We start from the raw sequence: 17,526 nt of genomic DNA on the forward strand, positions 1-17,526 counted from the left end.
GTCATAAAGTTTATGGAGCATTATTAATTTCATTCCATTAGTAATATTGGCTGGAAAAGAATAATAGAGTCCTGAATTGTAAAACTGTCCTTTTATCAGATTATGGGAGTCCAGGTGTAAGGTGTAAAGTGTATTGCACATTGTGCACGTGTATCGCAGTTTCTTCCCCAGATCTCTTTAGACACTCAATTGCTTGGCTGCAAGGACTCGTAGCCGTCTTTCAGCATGTCTCTCCACGCCTTTAAAAATCGAGCATTCGCAGAACACTTGACAGCCAGGTCTTCCACTTGTGCTGATACAACCGATGTCGCTTCAAGGACTTTGGTTAAGGAGACTGCTGCCTGCAACAAAGTATATAAGGTATTTTGGGGTCTTTGTCATATGGTACCAGTTTCAATAATGTTGTGTCAGAAATATGTTTTTTTTTCTCCTCTCTAATCACAGTGGTTTCAGAAATATGACACCTGAATAGTTTTGAACATGTTTATTTCCTATAAATCATCCATTGAAATACATTACTTGTTTCATAACATGTTAATGTCGTTGAAAAACATCGATAAACCTTACATTGTATTTACAGTACTGGCGAGATTGTAAGCATATTCTACGTTTTTTGCCTGTAGCTATAGACCTACTGTAAGTTTAAATGAGGGATGTCACAGTGTGACATTTTTATACCCAAGGTGGTACTATATACTTATTTTCTGGTTTCTAAATTCTACTTCTCCTTTAGGAAGTTTATTTTGACCTGGGATACAGGCTATTGGTAGAAGTACTATGTCTGCTAAATATAATTTAGAAATACATTATTTTACTCACATCGTCAATCTGTACTTCAATCTCTTCCAGCAAGCATTTTGGGTCAGAGTCGTTGAGAAAACTATCAGATGCAAGTGATGAATTTGTCGACATTATTAGAGCACACAGAAAGCTAACAAACCAATATTTTTGTAAGGCCTGTGTTTCAACTGTCCGCGCGTAATTAACTCCCCGCCCTCTTAGGGTATGAAAAAACTTACCGTAAAATCCTGCAAATAGGCGCATACTGTGGGGTGACTATTTTAGAAAGTGGAGAGAACGAAACATGTTGGTAAGCTCCAGATAAAACGAACTGCAGTACGCTTTAATTTATATCATGATGCACCTATTTCTGTGATTATACGGTATAACCAGGCAGTAACAACTAGCGATACACATCAGTATAGGTGGCCTTTCAGATGCCAGAATAAAATAATTTCCAGAATGAGAAAAATGCAAACCATTCGAGGTTTTACTATCTCGAATGTATTTCATGTTGAGTGAAATATGATTGCCTTGTGTATGTATACAGGCAATGCAAACTTACACGTTCACGGGCCTTTGTTTCACGGAGTAATTTATTGCAGTTAAATTTATAATGTATTTGCATAACATCAATAATCTTGTGGAACAGTCGCGAGATCTTTGCTGTCGTTGCATATATATTCATTTGGTAGTTATCCGTTAATGGTATATAAAGTATATTTGATGCACGATGGAAATTGTAGTCTTATCTCGTGTAACATAACAGATCACAGAGTTTAAAAACTCAATTTCCCACAGTTCAGGGCTTGCACCAGTGTTGTCAAGTCAAGGTTAGTTGGCTCTGCTGCACGATACACCGTAGAGTAAACTCACTTCTTTCTGAAGTTATTGGGAGGTCAGAGGGTATCTGAATCCTAATCTAATTAGTTGTAAATGGTTATGACATAAATCAAGGAATTGATATATTATGCACTGGCAAATTTCATCTGATCGACTACAGTAGTCGGTACAGATAATATTTACGAAAAGTGACCAACATGTTTCCAGCTTGCAAGTATACACTACAAGGTATGTGTTTCTTAAGCGTCGGTGTCATTTAGAACGACTCGAAAATAACCATCGTGCATGATGGGTGTTAGTACTGTGTAGTTTGTTTTATGTTGGAAGATACAGATTTTAACAAATATTGACACTGCCAATACTAGTATAACTATGTGTAACTGTGTGTCTGTGCCTGTGTCTGCTTTGTTGCATCCTACTGTGTGCAAAGTATACTGCTGTGTTTGATTCGAGAAGGCGTCGCCTACTGCCTGGTTTGGAAATATAGGGCAAAGGTAACAAGGTTTCTGACAGTGTTTAATTAGGACATACATTTTGCATAACCTCTTGGTCTTTATGTTTAAAATAGCTCTTATAAGTTATTGAGCCAAAAAAAAAAAAAAAACGGATTAACTGATTGAAAGGTTGTCATATGCGTCTGGCTGTGCAAACCAATGGGTTATGCAAGTGCCAATGTAAATGTGCTTATGCAGCTCTGCGATTTTTGTTCGGTGTTCATCTCCGAATTAAACTAAGCCATGCATAAAGTTCGTTACGACAGTATACATGCATGTAGCATCGAAGATCTTCAAGATACAGATTACATTGTTGTTGTAACATACGATACCGAACATGTAAAAAAGTTGCTCTCCTACCCATATACACAATATCAATTGGGCAGTCAGAATTCTTATTTGTTTCTCACGAATCCCAGTAAGACTTATTTCTTACAAGTAATAACAAATATAGGCTTTGTTATCGTTAGAATAATCGTATGGTTAAGAAAGCATTTTATCCAAATGTGCACTTTTGTTTATTTTTTATTTTTATGTAAAATGAGAAACTAAGGCAGTAATTTAGGATCAGTAACATTATATAAGCTCTGTATCCCATATTTGTACGTTTTGTAACATTTTGTTTCACCTGTTATGTTACGAAAAAACGGTGCAATGTTTACTTAATATGAACTGTAGATTGTTACAGGTAGGGTGTTTTTTTTACCCCCCCCCCAAAAAAAAATATCTGGTAAGCCCAATTCTACCTCGAGTCTGGGTTCTTTCGTAATGTTACAAGGTGAACAAAGCTTACCAGGAATGCAAAACGTATGAAATATTAAGCAGTATTTGTACATAGAGAGTTGATTTAGCTGTTTTGTTTTTTACTAGTTACATCATGCTGTTTATTTCAGATCTGAGATATTGCAGATTTTAGTATGCACTTTAGTTCATATACCTCTGTGGCAAAGCTCACAGTGATACCTGAAAAGGATCCACCTGAAATATGTCCTCCCTTTTAACTTTCAAGGTTTTGGAGGGGTGTGGGGAGTAGACTATAGAAGTGCACAAAACAATTTTTACAAACATTTTAGGTTTTGAAGAGCAATGATATTCAGTTTCATTGTATCGGTGTACTGTATAACTGTTTTACTGTGTTTCATTTTTACTGTTTATTATTATTATTATTTATTTCTTAGCAGACGCCCTTATCCAGGGCGACTTACAATCGTAAGCAAAAACATTTCAAGCGTTACAATACAAGTAATACAATAAGAGCAAGAAATACAATAACTTTTGTTCAATTAAAGTACAAGTTTGACAAACCACAATTCAATAATACAGCAGGTAATAGTGATAGTTACATCAGGATATGATTAAATAGTGATAGTTACATCAGGATGTGATTAAATACAAAGTACTACAGGTTAAAAGCTTGGCAGATTACAGTATTCTGAAGTACAGGATTAAATGCAGTAAAATAGGGGCTGATAAGAGCAAAATAAAGCACATTTACATGAAGGGTGATAGTGTCCCAGGATACAAACAGAGGAGTTCTACAGGTGCTCTTTGAAGAGGTGAGTCTTAAGGAGGCGCCGGAATGTGGTCAGGGACTGGGCAGTCCTGACATCTGTAGGAAGGTCATTCCACCACTGCGGAGCAAGGGTGGAGAAGGAGCGGGCTTTGGAGGCAGGGGAGCGTAGCGGTGGTAGAGCTAGTCTTCTAGTGCAGGCGGAGCAGAGAGGTCGAGTGGGGGTGTAGGGAGAGATGAGGGTCTGGAGGTAGCTGGGTGCAGACTGGTCAAGGCATCTGTAGGCTAGTACAAGAGTCTTGAACTGGATGCGAGCGGTGATCGGGAGCCAGTGGAGCGAGCGGAGTAGTGGAGTAGCGTGGGCGAAGCGAGGCAGAGAGAACACTAGGCGGGCAGCAGAGTTCTGGATGAGCTGGAGCGGACGGGTGGCGGACGCAGGGAGGCCAGCCAGGAGGGAGTTGCAGTAGTCTAGGCGGGAGAGTACCAGGGCCTGGACCAGGAGCTGGGTAGCATAGTTGGTGAGGAAGGGTCGGATTCTTCGGATGTTGCTCAGGAAGAATCGGCAAGTGCGTGCCAGAGTGGAGATGTGCTGGGAATAAGAGAGGCAGGGGTCCAGGGTGACTCCAAGGTTCTTAGCTGAGGAAGAGGGAGAGAGTGTGGTAGATTCCAGAGGAACAGAGATGGAGAGATCAGAGGAGGGGGAGGAGGAGGGAAAGAAAAGGAGGTCAGATTTAGAGAGGTTGAGTTTGAGGTGATGCGAGTGCATCCAGGAGGAAATAGCAGACAGACGGGTAGAGATACGGGAGGAGATGGTGGAGTCAGAGGTGGGGAAGGAGAGGAAAATCTGAGCATCATCAGCATAGAAATGGTATGAGAAACCATAGGATGCGATGAGGGGGCCCAGGGAGTGGGTGTAGAGAGAGAACAGGAGAGGACCCAAGACTGACCCTTGGGGGACTCCAGTTAAGAGAGGGTGAGGTGTGGAGGTTGCTCCACGCCAGGTTACCTGGTAAGTGCGGTTGGAGAGGTAGGAGGAGAACCAGGCCAGAGCAGTGCCAGAGATCCCCAGGTCAGCAAGAGATGATAGTAGAATAGAGTGATCAACAGTGTCAAAGGCAGCAGAGAGGTCGAGGAGAATTAGGACAGAGGAGAGAGAGGCAGCTCGGGCACATTTAAATGAGTTGGTGACAGACAGGAGGGCGGTTTCAGTAGAGTGAGCAGAGCGGAAGCCAGATTGGAGAGGGTCAAGCAGAGAGTGGTTGGACAGGAAAGCAGAGAGCTGGCGGTGTACAGTCCGCTCGAGGGTTTTGGAGAGGAAGGGTAGGAGGGAGACAGGACGGTAGCTTTGGAGGGAGGTGGGGTCGAGGGTAGGTTTTTTGAGGAGGGGAGTGATCGAGGCTTTTTTGAAGGCAGAGGGGAAGATACCAGAAAGTAGAGAGGTGTTGAGGAGGGAGGAGATGAAGGGGAGTAGAGCAGGAGCAGCAGCTTGAAAGAGGTGAGTGGGGAGGGGGTCCAAGGCACACGTGGTGGGTTTGTGACCCTGGAGCAGGGAGGAGAGGTCAGAGTCTGAGAGGGGCAAGAAGGTGGAGAAGGAGGGTGAGTTAGTAGGGGTTGCAGTGGGTGTAGGAGTTGGAGCGGGAGGGGGTGCGGGGGAGGGAGAGGTGTTAAAGAGTTTGCGGATATCTGAAATTTTAGAAGAGAAGAAGGAGGCAAAGTCATCAGGGGAGATAGAGGAGGGGGGGAGGGTTAAGGAGGGAGGAGAAGGTAGAGAATAGTTTACGTGGGTTGTTAGTGGAGGCTTGGATTACAGATTGGAAATAAGCACATTTAGCAGAGGAGAGAGTAGAGGAGAAGGAGGAGAGGAGAGTGCGGTAAAGGTCTAGGGCAGCAGGGAGTTTGGTTCTCTTCCATTTCTTTTCAGCAGATCGCAGTGTGATTCTTGCCGAGCGGAGCGCAGAGGAGAGCCAGGGATGGGGAGGGGAGGGGAGGGGAGGGGCGAGCAGGACGGGAGGTGAGGGGACAGAGGGAGTCGAGGGAGGAGGTGAGTGAGGAGAAGAGGGTGGAGGTAGCAGAGTCTACGGAGAGTTGTGAAAAGGAGTCGATAGGAGGGAGGTGAGAGAGAGCAGTGGAGGCAAGGACAGAGGGGGAGAGAGAGCGGAGGTTACGGCGAGAGGTGACAGTGGGGGTAGGAGGAGCAGGGAGAGGGGGGAGAGACAGAGAAAAAGAGATGAAATAGTGATCAGAGAGGTCCAGGGGGGTGACAGAGAGGGTGGAGGGGCAGCAGGCCCTGTTTGCAAGCAGGGGTAAGGTTTACACTAAAATATTCCCAGTAACTAAAAATGAATTGGTGCTAACAAAGCATAATGCAATCAAGGACAATAACAAAATCTGATTTCGATATTAACAAATCCATTTACAGCCCTGGTAAGGTTTTAGTTCTCAGGCTGACCAAAGGCAGTCATGTCGCATGTTATTAACCCTCTCCTGTTTTGCAGCACGTCGGTGTCTGTGTTCTGTCACGGCACTACAGAGGGCACACTCTCCATCCCTGTTTTGTGCTACAAGATGGTCCTCTTCCTCCTCTACAACACCTCGCATCACTTCACACTACACCGTCTATCCACGGGAGAAGGACCCACGATGGGAAGGTGAGGTCAGGCCAGGCTTACAGATGCAACACCGGGGAAAAAAAAGAACATGGGGGGGGGGGGGGGGGGGTCATGAATAGACAACTTAGTGTAGAATATTTTGCACATAGGGTGCCTCCATTTTCTCAGAGAATACTGAAATAGGTACTGAACTTGCAGCATTTCTTTTTTGTTAAGCTGTTTTGAAAGAGTGCTCACAGCTACTTTCACTCACCGCCTTTTCTCAGTGAAATCTTGTAAAAGCCTCAACCACTGCCATGGGTCATCGTTTGGGGCGGAAGTGGCAGCTGCTCTAATACACTACAAGACTTGCTAATTAAATATTACTAGAATAGATGTAATTCTTGCAATTACTTGTGGTATAATTAAACAAAACATAGCATAAAAAATCCAGTCGTCATTAAAAATCTTCCTAATGAATACAATATCGTACATTTCCGATAACTTCGTAATTATCTTTATAATGCAATTTTATTTATCATGACATCTGTTCGATATGATATTACCAAGTTAATAAATCTTCCCAACCCTGATAGATACGTTACAATTTATGGTAGGTGGTTTATAACAAAGATAGCATTATGTTTTTCTTATATTCTGTATTTAAGAATTGTTAACTGATGTCGTTTTTTTTAAAGGGATACAGTTCCAGAGACATGGTTAACCTAACCTGATCTACGTGGGTTTTTTTCATTTGAAGGGGTGGACATGGAGAGATTTGTGGATGAAGCTGATGTAGTGGTAGTGGGTGCAGGTCCAGCTGGCCTGTCGGCTGCTATCCGTCTCAAACAGCTGGCCAGTGAGCAGGGTAAAGAGCTGCGTGTGTGTGTGGTGGAGAAGGCCTCTCAGATTGGAGCCCACACCCTATCAGGAGCCTGTATTGAACCCAGTGCACTGCAGGAGCTCTTCCCAGACTGGAAGGAAAGAGGAGTGAGTTCTAACAGTGGCTTGATGCTGCTGCTGAAGCATGATATGTTGTCTTGCCATTTTGTTGATACGTACTTATTTAGATTCCCTTTTGTTCGATATAGAGACTATAATTTAAGCTGGAATGCTGGTACCTGAGATCAGGAAACTCAACACAGCCAGGATTTGGACTATCGCCCTGCTAGAGTGTATTACTCATGTTGTACTTCCATGTAGTAGTGTCTTTTTATTGGAGGAGCCGTGGCCCTTTGTCTTCTCAGTATTCTTTATTAATTCTTTAACTTCAGGCTCCCCTTCATACTCCTGTGACAGAAGATAGGTTCGGCATTTTAACAGAAAAGTACAGAATCCCTGTGCCAATATTACCAGGTATGTCCTATCCTGTGATCTTCAAACAAGATTCGTATATATGTTAAATGTGTAGACCAATATATTGTTGATTTACAGCGCTCTGGGTACTAGACAAAATGCAAGACATGGTGTGGACAAGTACTATGCAAGCTTCACCAATAGCAATACTGATTTGAAGGAGATATTTGAGCCATTTAAAAGTAACTTCACAGTGGTATTACCACCATATGTTAAGCTGAATACTCTGATTATTTCTGAACTCGGCTATGCAATTGAGTAATGTTTAACTAAATGCTAACAGGAGTACAAACGTTATTGTGGCTTCATATTCACATCCCTGTTCTTGTAACACTAGTACAAACAAGGTTAATCTTACACTATTATTCTTTTAACTACATCTTTTTTAGGCCTCCCAATGAACAATCACGGGAACTACATTGTGCGTCTAGGCCATTTGGTCAGTTGGTTAGCAGAACAAGCAGAAGAACTTGAGGTGGAGCTCTATCCAGGGTATGCTGCTGCTGAGGTGGGATTCATTTAGAGAGATAATCAATCATGAACAGTAAATACTGTTAACTCGTGTGACATTCATTTACAGTACAGTGTTAAAGAGAGTAATGTAGTTAATAGTTTTGATATTTTCCAGTTATGTGCGCAGTACATGGTGACTTCAAGTGTTATTTGTAAGCACAGTTCACTAACTAGGTCTATGATATGCCTTTTTATTTTTCAGGTCTTATTCCATGAAGATGGCAGTGTAAAGGGGATTGCTACAAATGATGTTGGCATTAGTAAAGATGGATCACCAAAGGTAAAGGTACCTGCATATATTAGTTAAGGTTGTAATAAGATTAACATGTACAGAGGTTCTCTACATGCTCTATGGCTTCGCCTCGTGACTTATAACTCACCCGGGGCGTGTAGATATTGGAGTATATCCCACTCTCTGTCGTGCCTTATTGCTTACATATATTGCGTGGTAAACTTACTTTCTAATCACCCTGTATATATAATCCAGGTCTGGCAATGGAACGTGAAACAAGCAATGTGATTGGTTGAGCAAGGTTCCGGCTGTCCTTCTATTGGAAGGGTAAGGACAGTTGAAGCCTTGTCACACATTCGAAATCACTGCACTGCATTACAGAGTTTAAAGTACTGAGCTATCTTGTTCACAGTAACTATAAAACTGAGTGACAAGTTACAAGCAAAAAAATCCCAAAAGTAATAAGTAGACATGCTGATTTGGATGAAGAACAATTACATGAAATGGAAGAATTCTCAACTGTGTACATCTTAACAAAATCTTTATAACTAAGGGATTTCTGTGGAAATGTAAGAAATGCCAGAGAAGACTATAACATTTCAAGCTACAATTTCAAGCTAAAACAAAACTGGGGAATCTGTCAATATCCACGCCCACCCCCGACGTTGTCACTTCAAATAGCATAATAATCTTTTTAGCAGTTTGTAAACGCTACAGAAAACCACAAAAAGACACGTCTGCACATTAGCCACCCCTCTCTGACACAGACCTTAAATTATTGAAATCTGAGATGTCTTTACATTTTTTTTTGTTTGTTTTTTATTCCTCCAGTCTGTTTTGCTAACACTGAGAGGAAAAAAAATAACTCAACTCCGCCCCCTGGTGTATCTTTTCAATGGACACAATATAAAAACTAAAGATTTACTTTTTGCATGTTTCAATTACATTAATTTATTCTGCTTACTGTAGTGTGTAGTTCAAAGTTATAAATGGGACTATGTTATGTGTTGGTTGGTGTAAGGATATTTAATAAAACAAACAAAAAAAATGTCCCTAAACATGTTTTTTGGGGTTTTTTTTTTTCTTTCTCCAAATCCACAGTTTGACTTGGATTATAAGTAGAATAAGGCTCTTTAGGGTGTCCATATACGTTGAATATATGGACTTCTCGGGGGTTGAAGGCACTTGACATATCATTTATATATATATATATATATATATATATATATATATAATGTACAACATATCGAAACGTTGGGCAGCTGGCTATTTGAGCTAAAATATATAATGTGGATTAAAGGCATATATATATATATATATATATATAAATAATATGCCTTTAATCCACATTTCAGATGCCTACCCAAAGTGAGCAGTCTTTGCACCACCTTTCAAGTGGCCAAAGCATAAAATATTTCATTAGTAATGAAATGTATTGTTGTCACTGGCCAGGTACAGCCTCCAGTGATGTAAATCTGACGTTTTGATATCTTTTCAAAATGTAATTTTGTCATTATTGGAAAATAAATATATTTGACTCATCCACAGGACACATTTGAAAGAGGGATGGAGCTCCATGCCAAAGTAACAATATTTGGTGAGGGTTGCCACGGACATCTGGCAAAGCAGCTGTATAAACATTTCAACCTGAGGCAGCACTGCGAACCCCAGACGTATGCTATTGGACTGAAAGAGGTACCAACTGTCAATGCAATGAACATCATCTAAAGTGACTGGCCTTGTACAATTATACTGCATCATTGAGGAATGTTATTGCATTTCTAACAGATCTAACTATATTGCACGGTTATTGCTGGGACTAGTATAAACCCCATGGTTCAGATCTGTTTTTAATTGTAATGATAATAGAATAGCTGTAGCAGATTAACATCTTCTTTTCTTGCAGGTATGGGTTATTGATGAGAAGTGGAGGCCTGGCAGAGTTGAACACACAGTGGGTTGGCCTCTTGACAGACACTCATATGGAGGATCTTTCTTGTATCATTTAAACGAAGGGGAACCATTGTTGGCTCTTGGTTTTGTGGTGAGTACTCCTCAATGTCACACAGGTTTTTGTACAGCTGCTGCGAAATTGCTTGGTGAATTGAAAAATGTCCAGTATATAGATCATGAGTGCAAATGCAGACCACAAATTGGGGGGGGGGGGGTTGCTACAATAAGAAAATAATGTACCAGTATTTTGATTAGTTATATTTTAATGGTTGTCACATAATAACCGAGACATCATCAGTCTACATTCCATGATCACCTAGCAACCTCAAAACAGTGAATGATTATCGCATATGGACAAGGGGGGCCGAGTTTTTACAGAGCTCTGCAAGATATAGCAGAGTTTGTAACTTTAAGTTTATGAGAATAAAGGAAATTACTTTGTTTTATTGTCATTTTCAATCATGTGTGCACTCTTTAAGACAGTAGGTCCTTCCTTTCTATGCAGGTTTCCAAGACTGCACAACTTACTGGTGTTTCACAACCATTCTAGAGAGCAGACTTCAGCAAGCCTGTTAAAGATTGTATGAGTTTGTGCCACTGCAACTTCTACTGCTAATATTTCATATACAATTTTTAAGATGGCAACTTGAATTTTTCAGTGTTATGGAAACTCCATGAGCAAAACCTTATAGTACCCTTCACATTGACGTGTGACGTAACTTGGCTAGGAGCCGGTACCATCTTCAGCATTTAATCAGTGCTGTTTGATTGCATCATCAACAGACCTGAAGATGTTTTACATGAAATGTAAATTCATATTGCAGGTTGGCTTGGATTACCAGAACCCATATATGAACCCATTCAGAGAATTTCAAAGGTGGAAACACCATCCAACTGTGTTGCCAACACTAGAAGGAGGAAAAAGAATTGCATACGGAGCTAGAGCACTGAATGAAGGTGGCTTCCAGGTACAGTTCTGTAGGGTTTCTTTCTTTAATCGATACAGGAGTTGCCTCCCAGCTAATGTTATTTAATGAACCTTGCCTTTCTCTTACAAAATATATAAAAAATGCATTTTTGATTCGCCCTAGCTGATGAGAAACTATTGAAAGTGAATGTCCTTTTTCAGTCCTTACCCAAACTGACTTTCCCTGGTGGCTTGCTGGTTGGTTGCAGTCCTGGTTTCATGAATGTTCCAAAAATCAAAGGCACTCACAGTGCTATGAAGAGCGGGATGATGGCAGCAGAGACTATCTTCTCAAAACTCACCAATGAGAATCTCCAGTCAGAGACAGAAGGTAAGAAACAGATGTTCATCCCTTTCTGACATGACTTGACATTACATTGTAGAAATCACGAGAGGCCAGTCTTGGGTTTACAAGCTTGGCACCTTTTTTGGAAACATCTGTCATTTATACAATTTAACATTTTCTATTAAAGCATAGACCAGCAAGAACAGTCTGTACTAAACAACATAAGTTCTGCAGTGCAGTACAACGTCGCATGTCCGACACCCTGTGGACTGGGGTATAGGCGGATTTGTGAAAGTCGGATTTGCGAACATCTGTAGAAAAAGCATTTACACATCCATAAATAGGTTAGTGAACAAAAACAACATGCAAACTGCTTTAAACATGGGGAAATGTTTTGCTTTAAAAGTAAGCAAACGTAAACAAGATTAATTAGGCTACAAATACACAGTGTTGCTGTGCGGTTTGCTATAAGCCATCTCCACGCAAAGCTTTTAAAAAAAAAAAAAAAAAAAAAAAAAAAAAGAATAAATAAAAATACAAAACAAACGGAAAATGTACAGTAACCTGCAGCTGATGCCTTCTTTCTGAACTCTAGAAGTCCCTGCCTCCCTGGTTCTGCTTTCTTAATATCTCTGTCACGGTACTTTGCGCTCTTTCTCGATATTGCCAACAGCCAGTAAGCATTGCGTTATGAAGCTTGCTTTGTTTAATTCAGATGCATTTAAAAGCTACAACAACACACTGCCAATATATGCAAGTGTGCACTCCATCATATAAACACATTGCACAAAAAAAAAAGCTTTCTCAACTGGTGTATTGAAACGTCACTGCTATACACGCAGCTGACTGGCACGCACACAGCCCGCCTCTCTTAAAGGGGAACGCACCAAAAGGCTGATTGCTATATTTCTGTTTCTATCGTGGAAGCTGCGTTTGCTACCAGTGCCATTACTCTCCTAGCCTATTTTTTTATATCTATTTATTTATTTATTTATTTATTTATTTATTTAGCAGGGCGGTTATGTGACTGTGTCGGATATGCGATGTTTCACTGTATGCAAAGAAAATTATGAATTGATGAATAACCCGGGTTAAATTAAGCCGTGGGTATATAGTTACTATTTTTGTATTTCTTTTTGACTAAAAGAAATACAAATGTTTATAAACAGATTTACATTTGCTGAAGTGGTTCAACAGAATTGAGACTTTGTGTTATGTAATCACTGCAAAAACAAGACAAACTGCACATTTTTGGATAAAGAATAATGAAATAATGAGCCTTTTCTTATTTACATAACATTAATTTAGAAGCTTCCTTAAAATCCATCTGAGGGAATGGTATCGGTAACAAGCTAGAAATTCGGTTGCATGTCTTTTTTATTGTGCTTTTTTAAAAGGTTTGTACAACATTGCTTCACATTGTACACCAGATGTGTCCCTGATAATCTCCTTTTATTATCAGGACTCTGCGTCCCTGAATATGAAGAAAATCTGAAAAACTCCTGGGTTTGGAAGGAGCTGTACTCTGTGAGGAATATCAGACCTTCCTGTCATGGGTTATTTGGAGTTTACGGTGGTATGGTTTACACTGGTATATTTTATTGGATACTCAGAGGAAAAGAGCCGTGGACATTGAAACACAAAGGTAAGAGTTATCTATTTTTACAATCGTAGTAACTTTTACCCATTTTTGATCTTTTAAGTTGATACTCCATATAGTAATCATGAAACACTGTAGATGTCAAACAGGGAAATATAAAATATCATTTAAACTGCAGAGTAACTACTGAAACCGAGGAAGTATGCTTGAAGTTTCTGATGGGCTGTGATTGCAGTAGAAGCAGACAGGGTTCCTCCTCCTTCTCAACTTCCTCATGCTACAGCCTGATACTGAAATCAATTGCTTTATTGATCAGGCCCTAAATCGAGGAGCATAATATCCATGAAACAGACATGTATTTATTTTGGTTGACAGCAATTTAAGTATTCCATCTTTATTACCGCCCAAAGAAAAGCATCTGTGCACTCCAATGTTTAACCTCCGCGAGGCTATGGTATATAGAAAATAAAAAAGTCTACGTGAACTGACGATTGCTTCTTCCAGTTTTCAAGTGAAGTCCACTAAGACAGGTCGCACTCTCTAAAAATCACAGGACCACTGATTTTATATTTAAAAAGGTTCTTATAAATTTATTTCATTAAAAACAAGCAAACAAAATTAAGCAGCAACATTTTTTTTATATGCTTTCATTTACTAATAATACTTGTAATATGTGAAAGGGAATCCTGCACCTAAAAAATAAGAACAACCTCTTACTAAAAATATGTAAATGCTTTATTTTAATTATTATTATTATTATTATTATTATTATATATATATATATTTTTTTTTTTGGGGGGGGGGGGGGGGGGGTTGTCGTATTTAGTTTCCATTCCAGACCTTCAGATATATTACTATACATTTATTGTGTTGTTTTTTTTTATAAATTTAGTCGTCGCCAATTATTTTTACCCCGGTTTTCACCCCAATTTAGCATGCCCAATTATTATCTGTATCCCCGGCTCACCGCTCGCAACCCCCCCGCCGACTCAGGAAACGGAGGCTGAAACACGCGTCCTCCGAAACGTGCTCCTTCCAAGCCGTCATTTTTCGAACTGCAGATCCACAGCAATGCTACCAGACCTATAGTGCCGGAGGACAACACAGATCTGCCGGCTCCGCTGCAGAGCCACAGGCGCCCTATCGGCCACAGGGGTCGCTGATGCGCGGTGAGCCGCGGATTCCCCTGCCGACCTAAGCCCTCCCTACCCGGGCAGCGCTCAGCCAATTGTGCGCCGCCCCCTAGGAACTCTCGGTCACGGTCAGCTGTGACATAGCCTGGATTCGAACCAGCGATCTCCAGGCTATAGAGCACATCCTGCGAGGAGCGCCTTTACTGGATGCGCCACTCGGGAGCCCCACTATACATTTATTGTTATTCCTTTAACAATTTTTCAGGATTGGATTCTGATCAGCTGAAACCTGCCAAAGATTGCACCCCAATAGAGTACCCAAAACCGGACGGGAAGATCAGCTTTGACCTCCTTTCCTCTGTGGCTCTGAGTGGAACTAACCATGAACACGACCAGCCCCCACACCTTACCTTGAAGAACGACAGTATCCCTGTGAACAATAACCTTGCTATATATGATGGGCCAGAGCAACGGTTTTGTCCAGCTGGTGAGTAAAACCAAATGAAACTGTGTATGTCTACATTCAAAAGTTGTTTGTTTAAGGGATTGTGGCAGGGAGAAAGCCCTGCCAGTGCACGGGGGAGTGTATGTGTGGGGAATATTGGGTGGCAGGGAGGGGGTTATAATTCCTCCATGCGAAAACTCGTGGCTGGAGTCATGAATTGAATGAGTGATTATTTAAGGCTCCAGCGACAGGTGTATGAATATGGTGATCACAGATGTTAGTGGAGAGTTTTGTGATGGTGAAAGGACGGTGTGGGCTAGTGTGTAGTTTTTGTAGTGTTTCTGGTCTACTGGCCGACGCACCCCGTCACATATGGTGTCAGGAGAGACATGGAGACTCGGAGACCGAACTGTAGGTTTATTTGAGAAGAGAAAAAAACAAAAAAAAGAGAAATGTATTACAAAGAAAGCTGACTGGAGCTGCAGCAGTTGAGGGAAGGAGGGGCTCCGTGGTGCCTTGTCTGCCTGGAGTATGGGCACCTTGCAGACACCCTCTGGTAGGAGGCCTACAGGTGGGATGAGGTGAGCACCATGGAAAAATGGCTCTGGGGAGAAATCCAAACCCAGCTGCCTGCCCCGAAGAGGAAGAGTGGAGGAGCAGCCATCCCCAGATGCGAGCCAAGGAGCCGGTACCATCTTCAGCACCAAAGAGGGACGGGTAGCTTGGTGCTGTCATGGTCTCAAGCTGGTGCCTCATCTGCGGGGAGTGGAGGCACTTTGTACTTAACTACCCCCTCCAAGAAGATGAGTGCCCAGCACCATCAGCATTGCAGCTGCTAGAGCCACCACTGCCGGAGTGCCTTGTGCTGAGGTCAGCATTGCCGTTGCAGTTGCCAGAGTGCCCCGAACAGCTGTCAGCATTGGGGACACCCTGGCAGGAGGCGGTGAGGACCAATCAGCCCACCCACGAGGGTCCATGTGGACATGAAGGGAAGAGGGTGGCCATGTGTGCTGCACACAAAGGAGGGGGAATATTGGGTGGCAGGGAGGGGGTTCAATTCTTCCCTGCAAAAATACATGGGGATGAGGCTGGAGCTGTGAATTGAATAAATGATTAAATAAGTAATTAAGGCTCCAGCCACTGGTGTTAGGGGAGAGTTTTGTTAAGGTGAAAGGTTGGTGCGGGCTCGTGTGCGGTTTGTTTTGATGTGTTGTAAATGAATGCGTTTAGCTGCAGCGTTTCTGGTCTCTGAGTCCCCTTGCCGACGCAACCTGTCACAGGGATAAGCAACAATAAGTGTGGAATCGGTAAAAAATAATTCTGTGCGAGTGCCATTAGGCACTTAACATTTTGTTTCCCTAATTAATACTTTAATGAAAAATAAATGCAAAAAATGAAGGGATGTTAACTAGCAACAAAAAGCAAAGTTATTGATCATTTTGCTGAACCTAAAACAGATGAAGACCTCCATATCATTGCCAGCGTTTGATAAGTACTCTGGCAAAATGTAAATGCGATGTAGCTTGTTTGAGCAATGGTTATAAAACGAAAGCAATGCAAAAGCTGAGTTTACATCCAACGTCTGTGTAATTAGTGGAGATTGACTAACTGCTGATAACAGCTGTTCCGGAACCTGTCCAGAAGGTATGTAAAATGAAAATTAGAAAGGGGGGAGGGGGGAGGGGGGGGGGGGGGTTCTGTTTTAATTGTTCTGACTAGTTTTGTTGACGAATCATCAAGTCTTCTGTGGATTTGTAGCATAAACTGTGGATTTGTTAATCAACAATATAGCTGCCCACAGTCCCCGCCTCTTCAAAGCCACTTTTTGGTAGAGTAGTAGAATTAATCGGTTAAAAGAATAAAGGGTGACATCACAGAAATGTTTTAATTGGGGGGGGGGGGGGGGTTTACAAACTCTTACTTTGGAAAGCCTTTGCTACAGCGATTACAGTGATGGGTGTATGGCCTGAATGTGGTCTTTTCTGTAGAATACAGTACACTTAAGCACAGTATTATTTTGACAAAACTTTGTTCTCTTTAGGGGTGTATGAATATGTTCCTGTAGAAACAGGAGACGGCATGAGGCTGCAGATCAATGCACAGAATTGTGTTCACTGCAAGACCTGCGACATTAAGGACCCAAGTCAGAACATCAACTGGGTAGTACCTGAAGGAGGTGGAGGCCCTGCTTACAATGGGATGTAAGCATTACAGGGAGGGTGTTACAGTTCTGCAATCTTACACTGTACAGACATCAACAAATGCAAAAAAAAAAAAAAAAAAAAGGGATTGTAAAACTTAAAACTTTTCAGTTTCAATACGTGCTTAGTTACAGACTTTAAATTTGCCGTTTGCAATGTCTATTTAGAGATGCTATTTAAGAGCTTTTATATAATAAATTTAAGCTAAATGAAACAGATCTATTTTGTTTTCTTTCCTGACCTATTGGATCATGCATTATAGGACTGGTCATTGTAAAGTGGTAACTGGAATGACCCAGGCTGCTTCTGACCTGAAGTTGCAGTTTTAAAAACCAATAATTTTTTTTTTTTTTTTTTAAATCTGTATAATTTTGTGCTAAAAAACAATCCAATGGATTACTGCAGGAATCACAATCTGTTCACCAGCCCTACTAATGGTTCTTTTTTGCACTGTTATTTAATATTTTTGTTTCAATAAATATTTTTTTCATATTTAAGACAAAAATTTACAGTGTACAACGTTAAACATTATGCCTGAGTGATCTGTACACATGGAATAAATGCTGCTTTTAACTTGTGACTGTACAGTATGTGTAATATAGTTGCATATATTAATCACCATTTA

At 41.2% G+C, this 17,526-nt stretch overlaps 1 protein-coding gene across 2 annotated transcripts; it reads left to right on the top strand.

Moving 5' to 3' along the window:
- The first annotated feature begins 249 nt into the window (after positions 1–249).
- LOC117409239 (electron transfer flavoprotein-ubiquinone oxidoreductase, mitochondrial) lies at positions 250–17,481 on the top strand. Of its 2 annotated transcripts, none has more exons than XM_059002388.1 (13): positions 250–360; positions 6,123–6,275; positions 6,976–7,205; positions 7,490–7,571; positions 7,961–8,079; positions 8,287–8,364; positions 9,865–10,011; positions 10,223–10,360; positions 11,094–11,237; positions 11,399–11,567; positions 12,985–13,167; positions 14,521–14,742; positions 16,742–17,481. In XM_059002388.1, the coding sequence occupies exons 3-13, from the start codon at positions 6,984–6,986 to the stop codon at positions 16,903–16,905; spliced, it is 1,668 nt and encodes a 555-aa protein (XP_058858371.1). In that variant the 5' UTR covers positions 250–360; positions 6,123–6,275; positions 6,976–6,983; the 3' UTR covers positions 16,906–17,481. The 2 variants fall into 2 exon arrangements, with proteins under 2 accessions (XP_058858371.1, XP_033870835.3); XM_034014944.3 differs by lacking the exon at positions 250–360 and adding an exon at positions 1,477–1,851.
- Positions 17,482–17,526: the final 45 nt, after the last annotated feature.

Source organism: Acipenser ruthenus, chromosome 2, assembly GCF_902713425.1.
Source record: "Acipenser ruthenus chromosome 2, fAciRut3.2 maternal haplotype, whole genome shotgun sequence".
Classification (NCBI taxonomy): Eukaryota; Metazoa; Chordata; class Actinopteri; order Acipenseriformes; family Acipenseridae; genus Acipenser; species Acipenser ruthenus.